This window comes from Thalassophryne amazonica, chromosome 12 (genome assembly GCF_902500255.1).
Source record: "Thalassophryne amazonica chromosome 12, fThaAma1.1, whole genome shotgun sequence".
In the NCBI taxonomy this organism is placed as follows: Eukaryota; Metazoa; Chordata; class Actinopteri; order Batrachoidiformes; family Batrachoididae; genus Thalassophryne; species Thalassophryne amazonica.
In genome coordinates this window covers 56,341,251-56,361,846 of record NC_047114.1, presented here as the reverse complement: position 1 = coordinate 56,361,846, position 20,596 = coordinate 56,341,251, and the positions used below count along the sequence as shown (strand labels likewise).

Below are 20,596 nucleotides of genomic sequence, written 5' to 3'. Positions count from 1 at the left end.
CAGGGATGCACTAGTTGTAATCCAGTGGAACATCCGTGCCTTCATGGGGGTCAAGAATTGGCCCTGGATGAAGATGTACTTCAAGATCAAACCTCTGCTGAAGTCAGCAGAGACTGAAAAGGAGATGGCCAACATGAAGGAAGAGTTTACCAAACTGAAAGAGGCCTACGCAAAATCTGAAGCCCGAAGGAAAGAACTGGAAGAAAAAATGGTCTCTCTCCTCCAAGAGAAGAATGACCTGCAGCTTCAAGTTCAGGCTGTATGTCAAAAAGATTTGAAATTCACATGAAAATAACATCAAAACAAGTCTCTTATTTGTTTTATATGACACCTAAATAGATCCTTGTCATATGATTGGTGCATTGTGTGTCACGTGACATTCATTCTTTGACCCATTGTATGACTGACATCATGAACTATGTATTTGTCTCACAGAGATTTTGCTCAGTTGAATGACTCCAGTAGCTTTTTGTAAAAAATGCTTTCATGATATGAGGAAACTAAATCCAGTAGCCATAGTTTTTGCAAAGACATCTTTAGTGGTTACAGAAGCACTGCCAGATGAAGAACTGAGCAAGTTTCTATTGAGTTTTCATGGAACTGAGGAAAGCAGACATGTGCTTCCAGAAACACTGCAGAGCTCCTCAGCAGCACTCGCTACGCTCAGTGGTGTGTCAGTAGCTAGCCTGTGAGGTGGAGTTAACCGTTTCTTGGGCAAAGATGAGTCTGTGTCCTGACACTCTGTTTCCTACTCAGAAACACCTGTCTAATGTTAAAATATGAAATGACGCAGACCTATTTAGGTGTCATATAAAACAAAGTTTGCCATTTGTACAATGGAAAGAAAATATTTTCATTCATTGAAACCCGTGCAAATATTCTGACCATTTCACTTATAAACATTCATTATTTGTATAATACTGTATGCTATCACTGACAGGAGCAAGATAACCTGTGTGATGCTGAAGAAAGATGTGAGGGGCTGATCAAGAGCAAGATTCAGCTGGAGGCCAAAATGAAAGAGCTGACAGAAAGACTGGAAGACGAGGAGGAGATGAATGGAGAGCTCACTGCTAAGAAGAGGAAGCTGGAGGACGAGTGCTCAGAACTGAAAAAAGACATTGATGACATGGAGCTGACTTTGGCCAAAGTGGAGAAAGAGAAACATGCCACTGAAAACAAGGTACAACAAAAAAAACTGACAGTTTAAAATGTGGAAATAGAGTTAAACCTCCTCAACTTAAAAACATGCCTCTGGTCACAGGTGAAGAACCTGGTGGAGGAGATGGCAGCTCTGGATGAAATAATTGCCAAGCTGACTAAGGAAAAGAAAGCCTTACAGGAAGCTCATCAGCAAACACTGGATGACCTGCAGAGTGAAGAAGACAAAGTCAACACTCTGACCAAGGCCAAGGTTAAGCTGGAACAGCAAGTGGATGATGTAAGAATTTATCAACTCATGTGGACATGTGCAACACATCATGAAATGACAAAATGAAGATAAATGATTTATTACCCAACACAGCTTGAAGGGTCCCTGGAACAGGAGAAGAAAATTCGTATGGACCTTGAGAGAGCAAAGCGGAAACTCGAGGGAGACCTGAAGTTGGCGCATGAGAGCATCATGGACCTAGAAAATGACAAACAGCAACTTGAAGAGAGGCTTAAAAAGTAAAATGAAAAGTCACCATTTAAAACTTGATAATGCAAACCCATACTGGAATCTGAAATTATGTTGATGAATATATTTCATTCACAGGAAAGATTTCGAAATGAGCCAACTGAGTGGAAAAATAGAAGATGAACAAGCAATGAGTGCCCAACTCCAGAAAAAACTGAAGGAGTTCCAGGTAATAAAGCAATGAGGATGAATTGTCATAAAGAATGCAATGCATTTTCTAATGTAGACTAGTTAAAAAATAAAAAAAACATAAACCAAGCAATTATTTAGATTAGATTTGATTAGATTATATTAGATAGAACTTTACTAATCCTTTGAGAAGACTCCTTCAGCAGCATTGTATAGCAGCACACAGGGTAAGAAGCACACAGCATATCAAAGGTGAAAGTAAAAAACAATTACAAAATATAAATATAAATACACAAGTATAAATACCAGAAATACTGGGTACTATGTTCCTCTCCTTCCTGTCATCTGTCTTCCCCCCAGTGAAGAGTTGTACAGTCTGATGGCCTGAGGGACAAAGGAGTTTTCAGTCTGTTGAAAAAAACTCCAGCCCATTAACAAACTGTTTTGGTGTAGGCTCGCATTGAGGAGCTGGAGGAAGAGCTGGAGGCTGAGCGAGCCGCCCGAGCCAGGGTGGAGAAGCAGAGAGCAGACCTGGCCAGAGAGCTGGAGGAGATCAGCGAGAGACTGGAGGAGGCTGGTGGAGCAACAGCAGCTCAGATCGAGATGAATAAGAAGAGGGAGGCTGAGTTCCAGAAACTGCGCAGAGACCTTGAAGAGGCCACTCTGCAGCATGAGGCCACTGCTGCTACACTCAGGAAGAAACAAGCTGACAGCGTGGCTGACCTGGGAGAGCAGATCGACAACCTCCAGAGAGTCAAGCAGAAACTGGAGAAGGAGAAGAGTGAGCTCAGACTGGAACTGGATGATGTTGTCTGCAATATGGAGCAAACCACCAAGGTTAAGGTGAACCAACTTATCTCTGTTGGTTGGTTAGACTCAATCTTACACACAGAACATTTTAACACTCGACAGTAGTGTATTTGTCAAAGTTCTCCTCCCGTTTTAGAGTAATTTGGAGAAAATGTGCAGGTCTCTGGAAGACCAGATGAATGAATACAAAACAAAGTCAGAAGAAGGGCAGCGTGTCATCAACGACTTCACGATGCACAAAGCAAAGCTTCAAACTGAGAACGGTTTGTACAAATTCAACAAACAGCAACTTTTGTTTGAGGTCTGCTTGTGTTTGGGACTAAAGTTCTGTCAACATTAGGTGAACTTTCCAGACAGCTGGAGGAAAAGGACTCCCTGGTGTCTCAGCTCACCAGAGGAAAACAGTCCTACACACAGCAAATTGAGGACCTTAAGAGGCAGCTGGAGGAGGAAGTCAAGGTACCAATGAAATAATGATTTTTTTTTTTTTTATTGGCATGAGATGGTACGTAACAGGAACTGAGTAGTGTTTTATTTCAGGCCAAGAACGCATTAGCTCACGCAGTGCAGTCTGCACGTCATGACTGTGACCTCCTCAGGGAGCAGTTTGAGGAGGAACAGGAGGCCAAAGGGGAACTGCAGCGCGGCATGTCCAAGGCCAACTCTGAGGTGGCTCAGTGGAGAACCAAGTATGAAACCGATGCCATCCAGAGGACTGAGGAACTGGAGGAAGCTAAGTATGAGGAAACACACTTGTTTGTTCCTGCCAAATATCTGGACTATCAATAAGAAAAAGTCCAATAAAACATTACATTTGATAATCCAGGAAAAAGCTGGCTCAGCGTCTGCAGGATGCCGAGGAGGCCGTTGAAGCAGTGAATGCTAAATGTTCCTCTCTGGAGAAGACCAAACACAGGCTGCAGAATGAGATTGACGATCTCATGGTGGATGTGGAGAGGTCTATTGCTGCTGCTGCTGCTCTGGACAAGAAACAAAGGAACTTTGACAAGGTGGATTTTAAAATGAAAGTTGTTATTTTGTTCTTTGACTTCCAGAATAACACCCAAAAATATTGTATTTCAGGTCTTGTCAGAATGGAAACAGAAGTATGAGGAGTCTCAGGCAGAGCTGGAGAGCTCTCAGAAGGAAGCCAGGTCTCTCAGCACTGAGCTTTTCAAACTCAAGAACTCCTATGAAGAATCTCTGGATCATTTAGAGACCATGAAGAGAGAGAACAAGAATCGTCAGGGTAAGGACGAATCTGTTTAAGGACGTTATTGTAGCATCTTCTTAAAAAGCATATTTTGACAGCACATCTGTTCCTCAGAGGAAATATCTGACCTCACCGAGCAAATCAGTGAAGGTGGAAAGAGTATTCATGAGCTTGAGAAGATTCGGAAGCAGCTTGAGCAAGAAAAGTCGGAGATACAAACAACTTTGGAGGAAGCAGAGGTATAATGCCTTTTGGGATTGATTGAATTAATTTATTTCGAGCAAAGAAAACTCAACCAAAGAAAAAAAATCCACAAGAAAATTATGTCCAAGATTTTAAAAACTATATATATATATATATATATATATATACACACACACACACAAAACCCCCCAAAAAACAGAATACAATGATTTGCAAATCCTCTCCCATTTATATTCAATTGAATACACCACAAAGACAAGAAATTTAATGTTCAACTAATAAACTTTATTGTTTTTGTGCAAATATTTGCTCATTTTTAAATGGATGCCTGCAACACGTTTCAAAAAAGCTTGGACAGTGGTATGTTTATCACTGTGTTACATCAATTTTCCTTCTAACAACACTCATAAAGCATTTGGGAACTGAGGACACTAATTGTTGAAGCTTTGTAGGTGGAATTCTTTCCCATTCTTGCTTGATGAACGACTTCAGTTGTTCAACAGTCCGGGGTCTCCGTTGTCATATTTTGCGCTTCATAATGCTCCACACATTTTCAATGGGCGACAGATCTGGACTGCAGGCAGGCCAGTCTAGTACCCGCACTCTTTTACTACGAAGTCACGCTGTTGTAACACGTGCAGAATGTGGCTTGGTATTGTCTTGCTGAAATAAGCAGGGACGTCCCTGAAAAAGACGTTGATTGGATGGCAGAATGTGTTGCTCCAAAACCTGGATGTACCTTTCAGCATTGATCAATCAATCAATCAATTTCAATCAATTTTATTTATATAGCGCCAAATCACAACAAACAGTTGCCCCAAGGCACTTTATATTGTAAGGCAAGGCCATACAATAATTACGTAAAAACCCCAACGGTCAAAACGACCCCCTGTGAGCAAGCACTTGGCGACAGTGGGAAGGAAAAACTCCCTTTTAACAGGAAGAAACCTCCAGCATAACCAGGCTCAGGGAGGGGCAGTCTTCTGCTGGGACTGGTTGGGGCTGAGGGAGAGAACCAGGAAAAAGACATGCTGTGGAGGGGAGCAGAGATCAATCACTAATGATTAAATGCAGAGTGGTGCATACAGAGCAAAAAGAGAAAGAAACACTCAGTGCATCATGGGAACCCCCCAGCAGTCTGAGTCTATAGCATCATAACTAAGGGATGGTTCAGGGTCACCTGATCCAGCCCTAACTATAAGCTTTAGCAAAAAGGAAAGTTTTAAGCCTAATCCTAAAAGTAGAGAGGGTGTCTGTCAAACCTGATCTGAATTGGGAGCTGGTTCCACAGGAGAGGAGCCTGAAAGCTGAAGGCTCTGCCTCCCATTCTACTCTTACAAACCCTAGGAACTACAAGTAAGCCTGCAGTCTGAGAGCGAAGCGCTCTATTGGGGTGATATGGTACTATGAGATCCCTAAGATAAGATGGGACCTGATTATTCAAAACCTTATAAGTAAGAAGAAGAATTTTAAATTCTATTCTAGAATTAACAGAAAGCCAATGAAGAGAGGCCAATATGGGTGAGATATGCTCTCTCCTTCTAGTCCCTGTCAGTACTCTAGCTGCAGCATTTTGAATTAACTGAAGGCTTTTCAGGGAACTTTTAGGACAACCTGATAATAATGAATTACAATAGTCCAGCCTAGAGGAAATAAATGCATGAATTAGTTTTTCAGCATCACTCTGAGACAAGACCTTTCTAATTTTAGAGATATTGTGTAAATGCAAAAAAGCAGTCCTACATATTTGTTTAATATGCGCTTTGAATGACATATCCTGATCAAAAATGACTCCAAGATTTCTCACAGTATTACTAGAGGTCAGGGTAATGCCATCCAGAGTAAGGATCTGGTTAGACACCATGTTTCTAAGATTTGTGGGGCCAAGTACAACAACTTCAGTTTTATCTGAGTTTAAAAGCAGGAAATTAGAGGTCATCCATGTCTTTATGTCTGTAAGACAATCCTGCAGTTTAGCTAATTGGTGTGTGTCCTCTGGCTTCATGGATAGATAAAGCTGGGTATCATCTGCGTAACAATGAAAATTTAAGCAATGCCGTCTAATAATACTGCCTAAGGGAAGCATGTATAAAGTGAATAAAATTGGTCCTAGCACAGAACCTTGTGGAACTCCATAATTAACCTTAGTCTGTGAAGAAGATTCTCCATTTACATGAACAAATTGTAATCTATTAGATAAATATGATTCAAACCACCGCAGCGCAGTGCCTTTAATACCTATGGCATGCTCTAATCTCTGTAATAAAATTTTATGGTCAACAGTATCAAAAGCAGCACTGAGGTCTAACAGAACAAACACAGAGATGAGTCCACTGTCTGAGGCCATAAGAAGATCATTTGTAACCTTCACTAATGCTGTTTCTGTACTATGATGAATTCTAAAACCTGACTGAAACTCTTCAAATAGACCATTCCTCTGCAGATGATCAGTTAGCTGTTTTACAACTACCCTTTCAAGAATTTTTGAGAGAAAAGGAAGGTTGGAGATTGGCCTATAATTAGCTAAGATAGCTGGGTCAAGTGATGTTTTTTAAGTAATGGTTTAATTACTGCCACCTTAAAAGCCTGTGGTACATAGTCAACTAATAAAGATAGATTGATCATATTTAAGATCGAAGCATTAAATAATGGTAGGGCTTCCTTGAGCAGCCTGGTAGGAATGGGGTCTAATAGACATGTTGATGGTTTGGATGAAGTAACTAATGAAAATAACTCAGACAGAACAATCTGAGAGAAAGAGTCTAACCACCGGCATCACTGAAAGCAGCCAAAGATAACAATACATCTTTGGGATGGTTATGAGTAATTTTTTCTCTAATAGTTAAAATTTTATTAGCAAAGAAAGTCATGAAGTCATTACTAGTTAAAGTTAAAGGAATACTTGGCTCAATAGAGCTCTGACTCTCTGTCAGCCTGGCTACAGTGCTGAAAAGAAACCTGGGGTTGTTCTTATTTTCTTCAATTAGTGATGAGTAGTAAGATGTCCTAGCTTTATGGAGGGCTTTTTTATAGAGCAACAGACTCGTTTTCCAGGCTAAGTGAAGATCTTCTAAATTAGTGAGACGCCATTTCCTCTCCAACTTATGGGTTATCTGCTTTAAGCTGCGAGTTTGTGAATTATACCACGGAGTCAGGCACTTCTGATTTAAAGCTCTCTTTTTCAGAGGAGCTACAGCATCCAAAGTTGTCTTCAATGAGGATGTAAAACTATTGACGAGATACTCTATCTCACTTACAGAGTTTAGGTAGCTACTCTGCACTGTGTTGGTATATGGCATTGGAGAACATAAAGAAGGAATCATATCCTTAAACCTAGTTACAGCGCTTTCTGAAAGACTTCTAGTGTAATGAAACTTATTCCCCACTGCTGGGTAGTCCATCAGAGTAAATGTAAATGTTATTAAGAAATGATCAGACAGAAGGGAGTTTTCATGGAATACTGTTAAGTATTCAATTTCCATACCATAAGTCAGAACAAGATCTAAGATATGATTAAAGTGGTGGGTGGACTCATTTACATTTTGAGCAAAGCCAATTGAGTCTAATAATAGATTAAATGCAGTGTTGAGGCTGTCATTCTCAGCATCTGTGTGGATGTTAAAATCGCCCACTATAATTATCTTATCTGAGCTAAGCACTAAGTCAGACAAAAAGTCTGAAAATTCACAGAGAAACTCACAGTAATGACCAGGAGGACGATAGATAACAACAAATAAAACTGGTTTTTGGGACTTCCAATTTGGATGGACAAGACTAAGAGTCAAGCTTGCAAATGAATTAAAGCTCTGTCTGGGTTTTTGATTAATTAATAAGCTGGAATGGAAGATTGCTGCTAATCCTCCGCCTCGGCCCATGCTACGAGCATTCTGGCAGTTAGTGTGACTTGGAGGTGTTGACTCATTTAAACTAACATATTCATCCTGCTGTAACCAGGTTTCTGTAAGGCAGAATAAATCAATATGTTGATCAATTATTATATCATTTACTAACAGGGACTTAGAAGAGAGAGAGACCTAATGTTTAATAGACCATATTTAACTGTTTTAGTCTGTGGTGCAGTTGAAGGTGCTATATTATTTTTTTTTTTTTAATTTTTATGCTTAAATAGATTTTTGCTGGTTATTGGTGGTCTGGGAGCAGGCACCGTCTCTACGGGGATGGGGTAATGAGGGGATGGCAGGGGGAGAGAAGCTGCAGAGAGGTGTGTAAGACTACAACTCTGCTTCCTGGTCCCAACCCTGGATAGTCACGGTTTGGAGGATTTAAGAAAATTGGCCAGATTTCTAGAAATGAGAGCTGCTCCATCCAAAGTGGGATGGATGCCGTCTCTCCTAACAAGACCAGGTTTTCCCCAGAAGCTTTGCCAATTATCTACGAAGCCTACCTCATTTTTTGGACACCACTCACACAGCCAGCAATTCAAGGAGAACATGCGGCTAAACATGTCACTCCAGGTCCGATTGGGGAGGGGCCCAGAGAAAACTACAGAGTCCGACATTGTGCCATCACAGATGTGTAAGTTGCCCATGCCGTGGGCACTAACACACCCCCATACCATCACAGATGCTGGCTTTTGAATTTTGCACTGGTAACAATCTGGCTGGATTTTTTCCTCTTTTGTCTGGAGGACACGGCGTCCATGATTTCCAAAAACAATTTGAAATGTGGACTCTTCAGACCACAGCACACTTTTCCACGTTGCATCTGTCCATTACAAATGAGATCAGGCTCAGAGAAGGTGGTGGCATTTCTGGTTGTTGTTGATGTATCGCTTTCACTTTGCATGGTAGAGTTTTAAGTTGCACTTGTAGATGCAGTGACGAACTGTGTTAACTGACAATTTTTTTTTTGAAGTATTCCTGAGCCCACATGGTAAGATCCTTTACACAATCTTGTTGGTTTTTAACGCAGTGCTGCCTGAGGGATCAAAGGTCACAGGCATTCAATGTTGTTTTTCGGCCTTGCCGCTTACGTGTAGAAAGTTCTCCAGATTCTCTGAATCTTCTGATTATATTATGGACTGTAGATTATGGAATCCTTAAATTCCTTGCAATTGAACGTTGAGAAGTATTGTTCTTAAGTTGTTGGACTATTTTTTTCACGCAGTTGTTCACAAAGTGTTGATCCTCGCCCCATCTTTGCTTGTGAACGGCTGCGCCTTTTGGGGATGCTCCTTTTATACCCAATCATGACACTCACAATTAGTGTCCTCGGTTCGCTAATGCTTATTGAGTGTTGTTAGAAGGAAAGGTGATGTAACACAGTGGTAAACATACCACTGTCCCAACTTTTTTGAAACGTGTTGCAGGCATCCATTTCAAAATGAGCAAATATTTGCACAAAAACAATAAAGTTTATCAGTTTGAACATTAAATATCTAGTCTTTATGGTGTATTCAATTGATTATAGGTTGAAGAGGATTTGCAAATCATTGTATTCTGTCTTTATTTACATTTTACACAACTTCCCAGCTTCATTGGAATTGGGGTTGTATATATATATATATGTGTGTGTGTGTGTCTATATGTGTATATTATATATATCCTGCTTGTCTTCATATATTCTTAAAGTGTTCCTTCTGTATGTTTTTTTTAATGTGGTCTTATCAGTAAGTAAGTCCCTTTGGTTGCTCCCTTGTTTGCACTTGGGGTCGCCACAGCAAATCCAAGGTGGATCTGCATGTTGAACTGGCACAAGTTTTACGTCGGATGCCCTTCCTGACGCAACTCCACATTACATGGAGAAATGTGGCAGGGGTGGGATTTGAACCCGGAACCTTCTGAACTGAAACCAAGCGCATTAACCACTTGGCCACCACCCTGCAGACTTAAAAATGTTTTGTGACAGGGAGAGGAGTCACAATTTCAATTTGTGTGGTGAATTTGTGGAATGGCTTGGATGAAGAATTACAGAGAAGCAATCAGTGCTATTATTATTATTATTATTATTATTATCAGAATTACAGAGAAGCACTGATTGCTTCTCTGTAATTCTTCATCCAAGCCATTCCACAAATTCACCACACAAATTGAAATTGTGACTCCTCTCCCTGTCACAAAACATTTTTAAGTCTAGAATGTATTTCTTTATGAGGTGTTTTGGATTAAAATCTCTCTCAGATGTGTTTGAAATAGACTATGCTTGGGCATGGAATATATTGCTTCTTCCATTTGAAGATACATCAGAATGGCTTCTGAAAACTGTGTCACTGATTTCTGCATGACTTCCGAATAGAAAGTTGTGATGCACTTGTTTTTCTGACGTGACATAACTGAGATGACATGCTGATTTATATTCACCAATCTGTACAAATTGATGCCTGATAGTTCAGTAGCCAAACAGTTCCCCTGATGCCACACCTTCCTATTTTTCTATTAATGTATTGTCATTAAGGGGTTAAGTACATATCCTTGCCAAACTGTTACAATACTGTGAAATTCAATGAATGTTTTGCATTGTTCTTGCCATTCTAGGCCTCACTAGAGCATGAGGAAGGGAAGATTCTCAGAGCACAACTCGAGTTCAACCAGGTGAAGGCTGAAACTGAGCGCAAGCTGGTTGAAAAGGATGAAGAGATGGAGCAAGCCAAGAGAAACCAACAAAGAATCGTAGACACACTTCAAAGCTCTCTTGAGGCAGAGACTCGCAGCAGGAATGAGGCACTCCGTTTGAAGAAGAAGATGGAGGGAGATCTCAATGAAATGGAGATCCAGCTCAGCCAGGCCAACAGGCAGGCAGCTGAGGCCCAGAAACAACTGAAAGCTGTTCATGCACATTTGAAGGTATGCATTAAAACAAAAAACAAAGTACAGACTATACGCTGTCCTGTGTATAGTCCCAAACACCGGTGTATTAAGTACACCTTGCTAGTACTTGGTTAGACCTCCTTTTGCCTTCAGAACTGCCTTAATTCTTTGTGGCATACATTCAACAAGGCTTTGGAAACATTCCTCAGACATGTTGGCCCATATTGATAGGATAGCATCATGCAGTCACCCATTCATCCAGTCTGTCCATTCTCCTCTGACATCAACAAGACATTTTTGTCCACACATCTGCCAGTCATTGGATATCTTCTCCTTCTTGGACTATTCTCTGTAAACCCCGGAGACGGTTGTGCGTGAAAACCTCAGCACATCAACAGTTTCTGAAATACTCAAACTGGCCCATCTGGCACCAACAACCATGTCACATTCAAAGTTACTTAAACCTCCTTTCTTCCCCATTCTGATGCTCGGTTTGAACTTCAACAACTCATCTTCACAACATCTAGATGCCTAAATGCACTGAGTTGCTGCCATGTGATTGGCTGATTGGCTATTTGTGTTAACAAGCAATTGAACAGGTGTACCTAAGTGGTGTTCTCACCAGGGTTGTAACAGTACACCTCCTACACCTACTTCACAGTTCAGTATGAATTACGGCTTCAAGGTCACAGTGTTGTGTGGGCCGCTGAAGAGGAGGTACTGCTGGCCCACCACCACCAGAGGGCGCCCTGCTTGGAGTGCGGGCTCCAAGCACGAGAGGGCGCCAGACCTAGAAGAAGTGACAGCTGTCATTCATCCCCTGCACCAGCTGTCACTCGTTCATCATCATCACCACCATAAAAGCCGGACTGCAACTCCACCTCCTCGCAGAGAAATCGACTACCAGTACCAAGGTAATTTCTCTGCTGACTAACACTGTGTGTGTAATAACTTGAACTTCTATTGCAGCCGTTTTCCTGGAGTGTTGCCTTATCTGGAGGATTGGCGTTTGGTGTGACAGCGACGGCTTCGCCTCACACCCCATCTCAGATAAGTGGTTGACCAGGAGCTGCACGAGTGTGTGTGATTTGGAGGTGGAGGTGCTCCCTCCCAACTGTGTTTGGACTGTGAATTACTGAGTGTGCGGACTCACACTCACACATCATATCTCTGCTTTCTGCCAGCAGTACCAGGGTCAACAGCCGAAGACAGAGGCCACCTGGGGACTCGGGACTTGGCGGCTCCGGTGTTCTTCAGACCGTTGGTGGTGGAGGCCATGTGGGACGCGGCTTCTCTCTCGTCGGGGGTCTTCTATCTTCGAGCCTGCCCACACGTCACCTGGTGTTTATTGACTGTGAAGATTCCTGCACGTTTCGTTGTGTATTATCACAACATTATATTGTTACCTTTTGGCTTACTCATTGTCCGTTCATTTGCGCCCCCTGTTGTGGGTCCGTGCTACGACACCTTCCCAACAGGATTTCTCGGCCATTGTCATGGATTCCGAGGGGCGTCAACCCAAGCTTGAACGGCCAATGGAAGAGCCAGGAGCGCAGGCGTCAGCGGGAGGCGTGTTGAGTGAGCTGCAGCAGATCTTAACCGCCTTCAAGGCTCGGTTAGATTTAGTGACCGAGCAGAATGTCCTCCTTAATCGGAGGGTGGAGGCTCTCACCGCCAGGGTGGAAGCGCGCGATCAGGGCGCTGCTGCAGCCACTCCTCTGGCTGGTCCTGGGCCTGTATCAGACGTTCCACTGGTCGTTCAACGAACCCCCCCACCGTCCCCTGAAGCATACATAAGCCCTCCGGAACCGTACGGAGGCTGTGTGGAGACGTGCGCAGACTTCCTCATGCAGTGTTCGCTCGTCTTTTCACAGCGCCCTGTCATGTACGCATCAGACGCTAGCCGGGTAGCTTATGTTATTAATTTGCTTCGAGGAAAGGCACGCGCATGGGCTACGGCGCTTTGGGAGCAGAATTCACGGCTCCTAACGTCTTATACTGGGTTTGCACGGGAGTTCAAACAAGTGTTTGATCATCCCAACAGAGGTGAGACCGCTTCGAACGTGCTGCTGTCGATGAGACAGGGACGCCGTAGCGCAGCCGAGTATGCAGTCGACTTCCGCATCGCGGCAGCGAGGTCCGGCTGGAATAACGTTGCGCTCCGCGCCGCCTTTGTAAATGGACTGTCCCCGGTCCTTAAGGAGCACCTACTGGCCAAGGAGGAACCGCGGGATTTTGACGGGCTTGTCGATTTAGTTATACGCTTAGACAACCGTTTAAACGAGCATCGTCGGGAGCAGGCCGGGGGGCGTGACCGGGCACGAGCCGTCCCTCCCCCTTCCGGTTCCGACAAGGAGACGTCGTCCCCACGCTTCACTGCCAGAGAGCTCCGTGTGGCTACAGCTCCCCCTGCTGAGGAGGCTATGGACACGAGCAGGGCCAAATTAAAATCAAATATCAGACAAAGGAGGCTGGCCCACGGGGAGTGTTTTGTCTGCGGCTCTTACGAGCACATGCAGAAGGACTGCCCTAAAACGGTCAAACTACAACGCCCGTCCTTAGAAACTGGGCTAAGGGTGGGCCATAACACACACACGGGAAAACCCCGCAAATCGGCACGAATCCCAGTAACAATCCTTTGTGGGGATTTAACCCTTCACGCCCCAGCACTGGTAGACACGGGGTCGGAAGGGAATCTGCTGGACAGCAGATGGGCAATGGAAGTAGGGCTCCCCCTGGTGGCTCTGCCGGCACCCTTGCAGGTGCAAGCACTAGATGGCACCCTGCTTCCATTAATCACACATCAGACACAACCAGTGACTTTGGTTGTGTCTGGGAATCACAGGGAGGAGATGGTGTTCCATGTAACACCATCTACTTCCCGAGTGATTTTGGGCTTTCCATGGATGGTGAAGCACAATCCCCGGATAGATTGGCCGTCCGGGGTTGTCACGCAGTGGAGCGAAACCTGCCACCGGGAGTGTTTAGGATCCTCGGTTCCTCCCGGCATTACGGCTAATGAGGAGGTCAAAGTTCCCCCCAATCTATCGGCGGTGCCAAAGGAGTACCATGATCTTGCTGACGTTTTCAGCAAAGATCTGGCGCTCACTCTTCCCCCGCACCGACCGTATGATTGCGCCATCGATTTGGTCCCGGGCGCTGAGTACCCGTCCAGTAGGTTGTACAACCTCTCACATCCGGAACGCGAATCAATGGAGACCTACATCCGGGACTCCTTAGCTGCCGGGCTGATCCGGAACTCCACCTCCCCGATGGGTGCTGGTTTCTTTTTTGTGGGTAAAAAGGACGGCGGACTCCGTCCATGCATTGATTACAGAGGGCTGAACGAGATCACGGTTCACAACCGATACCCGTTACCTCTGTTGGATTCAGTGTTCACGCCCCTGCATGGAGCCCAAATCTTTACGAAATTGGATCTTAGAAACGCGTACCACCTGGTTCGGATCCGGAAGGGAGACGAATGGAAGACGGCATTCAACACCCCGTTAGGTCATTTTGAGTACCTGGTCATGCCGTTCGGCCTCACTAACGCCCCCGCGACGTTCCAAGCTTTGGTAAATGATGTCTTGCGGGACTTCCTGCATCGGTTCGTCTTCGTATATCTGGACGATATACTCATCTTTTCCCCGGACCCTGAGACCCATGTCCAGCATGTACGACAGGTCCTACAGCGGTTGTTGGAGAACCGGCTGTTTGTGAAGGGCGAGAAGTGCGAGTTCCACCGCACTTCTTTGTCCTTCCTGGGGTTCATCATCTCCTCCAACTCCGTCGCCCCTGATCCGGCTAAGGTTGCGGCGGTGAGAGATTGGCCCCAACCAACAATCCGCAGGAAACTACAGCAGTTCCTCGGCTTTGCAAATTTCTACAGGAGGTTCATTAAAGGTTACAGTCAGGTAGTTAGCCCCCTGACTGCACTGACCTCCACCAAGGTCCCCTTCGCCTGGTCGGATCGGTGCGAAGCCGCGTTCCAGGAGTTGAAACGCCGGTTCTCGACTGCACCAGTTCTGGTGCAGCCTGATCCTGATCGCCAGTACATAGTAGAAGTGGACGCCTCTGACTCAGGGATAGGAGCCGTGCTGTCCCAGAGCGTCGAGGCTGATAAAGTTCTCCATCCTTGTGCCTTTTATTCCCGCAGGTTGACCCCAGCTGAACGGAACTATGACGTCGGCAATCGGGAACTTCTTGCGGTGAAGGAGGCTCTTGAAGAGTGGAGACACCTGCTGGAGGGGGCATCGTTGCCCTTCACGGTTTTCACGGACCATCGGAACCTGGAGTACATCCGGACCGCCAAGCAGCTGAACCCCAGGCAAGCCCGCTGGTCTCTGTTCTTCAGGCGCTTTGACTTCCAGATCACGTATCGCCCCGGGACCAAGAACCAAAAATCAGATGCATTGTCCCGGGTGCACGAAGAAGAAGCCAAAGTGGGGCTGTCGAACCCCACCGAGACCATCATCCCCGAGTCCACTGTCGTGGCCACCCTCACCTGGGACGTGGAGAAGACCGTCCGGGAGGCCCTGACAAGAAGCCCGGACCCGGGGACTGGCCCCAAGAACAGACTGTACGTCCCACCAGAGGCAAGAGCTGCCGTATTGGACTTCTGTCATGGGTCCAAGCTCTCTTGTCATCCCGGAGTGCGTAGGACCGTGGCAGTAGTCCAGCAGCGCTTCTGGTGGGCGTCCCTGGAAACCGACGTCCGGGACTACGTCCAGGCCTGTACCATCTGCGCCAGGGGCAAGGCAGACCATCGGAGGACGACGGGACTCCTCCAACCCCTGCCAGTGCCTCATCGCACATCGGCCTGGATTTCATCACGGGCCTCCCGCCGTCCCAGGGCAACACCGTGATTCTCACGATAGTGGACCGGTTCTCCAAGGCAGCCCACTTCGTGGCCCTCCCGAAGCTCCCGACGGCCCAGGAGACGGCAGACCTCCTGGTCCACCACGTCATGCGGCTGCATGGGATACCATCGGACATCGTTTCAGATCATGGTCCCCAGTTCTCTTCACAGGTGTGGAAGAGTTTCTGCAAGGAGCTGGGGGCCACCGTGAGTCTCTCGTCCGGGTACCACCCCCAGACAAACGGCCAGGCAGAGCGGGCCAACCAGGAGTTGGAGCAGGCCCTCCGATGTGTCACCTCCGCGCATCCGGCGGCCTGGAGTCACCATCTGGCCTGGATCGAGTATGCCCATAACAGCCAAGTTTCGTCTGCTACCGGCCTCTCCCCTTTTGAGGCTTGTCTGGGGTACCAGCCCCCATTGTTCCCGCTGGTGGAGGGAGAGGTCGGTGTGCCCTCGGTCCAGGCCCACCTCAGGAGGTGCCGCCGGGTGTGGCGGACCGCCCGCTCTGCCCTGTTAAAGGCCCGGACGAGGGCCAAGGCCCATGCGGACCGCCGGCGTTCCCCGGCCCCCACGTACCAGCCCGGGCAGGAGGTGTGGCTCTCGACCAAGGACCTCCCTTTGTGTGTCGACTCCCCAAAATTGAAAGACAGATTCATCGGACCCTTTAAGATCCTCAAGATCGTCAACCCGGCCGCAGTGAAGCTTCAACTCCCGGCTTCACTGCGGATTCACCCTGTCTTTCATGTTTCCCGTCTCAAGCCTCACCACACCTCGCCCCTCTGTACTCCGGGACCTACGCCGCCTCCTGCCCGGCTCATTGACGGGGAGCCTGCCTGGACAGTCCGCAGGCTCCTGGACGTCCGTCGTATGGGCCAGGGTTTCCAATTATCTGGTGGACTGAGAGGGGTATGGACCTGAAGAACGCTCCTGGGTGAAGAGGAGCTTCATCCTGGACCCGGCCCTCCTGGCCGATTTCTACACGAGACATCCGGACAAGCCTGGTCGGACGCCAGGAGGCGCCCGTTGAGGGGGGGGTCCTGTTGTGTGGGCCGCTGAAGAGGAGGTACTGCTGGCCCACCACCACCAGAGGGCGCCCTGCTTGGAGTGCGGGCTCCAAGCACAAGAGGGCGCCAGACCTAGAAGAAGTGACAGCTGTCATTCATCCCCTGCACCAGCTGTCACTCGTTCATCATCATCACCACCATAAAAGCCGGACTGCAACTCCACCTCCTCGCAGAGAAATCAACTACCAGTACCAAGGTAATTTCTCTGCTGACTAACACTGTGTGTGTAATAACTTGAACTTCTATTGCAGCCGTTTTCCTGGAGTGTTGCCTTATCTGGAGGATTGGCGTTTGGTGTGACAGCGACGGCTTCGCCTCACACCCCATCTCAGATAAGTGGTTGACCAGGAGCTGCACGAGTGTGTGTGATTTGGAGGTGGAGGTGCTCCCTCCCAACTGTGTTTGGACTGTGAATTACTGAGTGTGCGGACTCACACTCACACATCATATCTCTGCTTTCTGCCAGCAGTACCAGGGTCGACAGCCGAAGACAGAGGCCACCTGGGGACTCGGGACTTGGCGGCTCCGGTGTTCTTCAGACCGTTGGTGGTGGAGGCCGTGTGGGACGCGGCTTCTCTCTCGTCGGGGGTCTTCTATCTTCGAGCCTGCCCACACGTCACCTGGTGTTTATTGACTGTGAAGATTCCTGCACGTTTCGTTGTGTATTATCACAACATTAAATTGTTACCTTTTGGCTTACTCATTGTCCGTTCATTTCCGCCCCCTGTTGTGGGTCCGTGCTATGACACCTTCCCAACACACAGTACAGTTCAAATCACAGTACAGTGGATCCAGAAAGTATTCACAGTGTTTCACGTTTTCCACATTTTATGTTACAGCATTATTCAAAATGGATGATATTATTTTTTTCCTCTCAAAATTGTACACACAATACCCCATAATGAAAATATTAAAACATTTTCGCAAATTTACTAAAAAAAAAAAAAAAAAAAAAAAAAAAAAAGGATCGACATGTACATAAGTATTCACAGTCCTTGCCATGAAGCTCAAAATTGAGCTCATGTGCATCCTGTTTCCACTGATCATTCTTGAGATATTTCTACAGCTTAACTGAAGTCCACCTGGGGTAAATTCAATTGACTGGACATGATTTTGAAAGGGACACACCTGTATAAGGTCCCACAGTTGACAGTGCATGTCAGAACACAAACTGCTGGTTTGAAGGTCCCAGTGAGCACAGTGGCCTCCATCATTCATAAATGGAAGAACTTCAGATCCACCAGGACTCTTCCTAGAGCTGGCTGCCTGTCGAAGCTAAGCAATCGGGGGAGAAGGGCCTTAGTCAGGGAGGTGAGCAAGAACCCGATGCTCACTCTGTCAGAGCTCCAGCATTCCTTTGTGGAGAGAGGAGAACCTTCAGGAAGGACAACCATCTCTGCAGCAATCCACCAATCAGGCCTGTATGGTAGAGTAGCCATATGGAAGCCACTCCTTTGTAAAAGGCACATGGCAGCCCGCCTGGAGTTTGCCAAAAGGCACCTGAAGGACTCTCAGACTACAAGAAACAAAATTCTCTGGTCTGATGAGACAAAGATTGAACTCTTTGGTGTGAATGCCAGGCGTCATGTTTGGAGGAAACCAGCCACCATCCCTACAGTGAAGCATGGTGGTGGCAACATCATGCTGTGGAGATGTTTTTCAGCGGCAGGAACTGGGAGACTAGTCAGGATTGAGCGAAAGATAAATGCAGCAATGTGCAGAGACATCCTGAATGAAAACTTGCTCCAGAGCACCCTTGACCTCAGACTGGGGTGACAGTTCATCTTTCAGCAGGACAATGACCCTAAGCACACAGCCAAGATATCAAAGGCGTGGCTTCAGGTCAACTCTGTGAAAGTTCTTGAGTGACCCAGCCAGAGCCCAGAGAATTCGACTGAACATCTCTGGAGAGATCTGAAAATGGCTGAGCACCAACGCTCCCCATCCAACCTGATGGAGCTTGAGGGGTGCTGCAAAAAGGAAAGGACAAAACTACCCAAAGATAGGTGCACCAAGCTTGTGGTATCATATTCAAGAAGGCTTGAGGCTGTAATTGCTGCCATGCAATTTCTTAGTTTTTTTTTTAATGTGCAAACATAAAAAAAAAAAATCATGTTGTCATTATCGGGTTTTGCGAGTGAAATTTTGAGGGAAAAGAAATGACTTTGCTCCATTTTGGAATAAGGCTGTAACATACCAAAATGTGGAAAAAGTGCTGTGAATACTTTCCTGATACACTGTGGGTTCCTATCAGGTTTCCTCATACAGGTACAGAACAAAAGACAGACACAAAACTAAAAATATGGATTCATATCACTTGAAACATTTAAAAGTTGGCTTCAGGACCTACAGTTTCCACATCCTGAAGGTTCTGCCTTTAGTTTTTACATGTTTTCTTTGTGTAAGGACATTAAAAACAAACATCTAAAGAAGACAATATAATTCGTAGTCATTCCTGTTACAGACCTCTTGGATTTTTTTTTTACAGTACACAATCTACTGTTCAGCCCCCGATTTCCCAGTAAATTAAAAAGATAAATTGATGATAAATGTTCTTCTCCCTCAGGACACTCAACTGCAGCTTGATGACTCCCTTCGCAGCAATGATGATCTTAAAGAGAACATCGCCATTGTTGAGAGACGCAACAACTTGGTTCAGGCTGAACTGGAGGAACTGAGGGCTGCTCTCGAACAAACTGAGAGGAGTCGCAAACTTGCTGAACAAGAACTGCTGGATGTCTCTGAGAGAGTGCAGCTGCTGCACTCACAGGTATGTGCCGAAATAGTATTTGACAGTGATCTTTGATTACTGTCACTTTACTCTGGAATCTTACAATGAAATTTTTCCATGAATCAGAACACCAGCCTGATAAACCAAAAGAAGAAGCTGGAAGCCGATTCAGCCCAGCTTCAAAGTGAAGTGGAAGAAGCAGTGCAGGAGTGCAGGAATGCTGAAGAAAAGGCCAAGAAGGCCATCACGGACGCTGCCATGATGGCAGAGGAGCTGAAGAAGGAGCAGGACACCAGCGCTCACCTGGAGAGAATGAAGAAGAACATGGAGCAAACCATCAAAGACCTGCAGCACCGTCTGGATGAAGCTGAACAGATCGCCATGAAGGGGGGCAAGAAGCAGGTCCAGAAGCTTGAGGCCAGGGTACGAGAAACTTGGCAAGAAATAATAATTAACACCTCAAATAGTCAAACAAAACCCTTTAACATGAGGGTCGATTAGCACATACCAAAATATTTCAGGGGAATCTTTTGAATAGTATCAATGGAGTGATGGGGTAAAACTCAGACAGGCCCAAGACCACAGTTAACACGTACACACAGATTGCTTTGCACAACCCCAAATTACATTAAAGTTAAGACAATATGGAAAATGCTAAAAAAAAAAAAAAAAAACCCTAACAAAACAAACTCGTACACACACACACACACACAAACCATTGATCATGATAACTTTGAATCTATTTCATAGCAGAATGTGAACCTGAGATAGCTCATGTTTTGTGTCTTCAACTTAATTTCATTTATTAATGTACATGTATTATCTATTCCTACAGTTAAGACCTGAAACACATTCTAAAAAGAAAAAAAAAGTTGGGACAGGGTAAATATAAGGATGAAATCATCGGATTTCCAGTTTGTTCTCTTTAGACAAGTCAGGGGATGGATACATGAACATTTCCAGGTCACTGAATATGTCTTGGACTTCATTTACATCAATCATTAAGAAATACTGTAAAACAGTATGGTAGTGTGTAGTATATCTGTGTCAAATAGGCACTTCTCAAAAATTATCTGCTCTACTCCAACATGAGGCGCTAAATGGGGATGCAGTAGGCAAATGTTGCAACATTCCCCGTT

General features: G+C 45.7%; 1 protein-coding gene across 1 annotated transcript in view; it reads left to right on the top strand.

The window, feature by feature from the left end:
• Positions 1–20,596, top strand: part of LOC117521774 (myosin-7-like) — a 42,679-nt gene that overhangs the window by 17,463 nt on the left and 4,620 nt on the right. Inside the window, exons 21-35 of the mRNA XM_034183115.1 lie at positions 4–259; positions 941–1,183; positions 1,265–1,441; positions 1,526–1,671; positions 1,760–1,850; positions 2,264–2,653; positions 2,757–2,883; positions 2,961–3,079; positions 3,161–3,357; positions 3,447–3,630; positions 3,704–3,869; positions 3,948–4,072; positions 10,532–10,840; positions 19,293–19,496; positions 19,584–19,880. Of these exons, the coding sequence (XP_034039006.1) occupies positions 4–259; positions 941–1,183; positions 1,265–1,441; positions 1,526–1,671; positions 1,760–1,850; positions 2,264–2,653; positions 2,757–2,883; positions 2,961–3,079; positions 3,161–3,357; positions 3,447–3,630; positions 3,704–3,869; positions 3,948–4,072; positions 10,532–10,840; positions 19,293–19,496; positions 19,584–19,880 (3,031 nt within the window). The remainder of the gene's footprint in view (positions 1–3; positions 260–940; positions 1,184–1,264; positions 1,442–1,525; positions 1,672–1,759; positions 1,851–2,263; positions 2,654–2,756; positions 2,884–2,960; positions 3,080–3,160; positions 3,358–3,446; positions 3,631–3,703; positions 3,870–3,947; positions 4,073–10,531; positions 10,841–19,292; positions 19,497–19,583; positions 19,881–20,596) is intronic.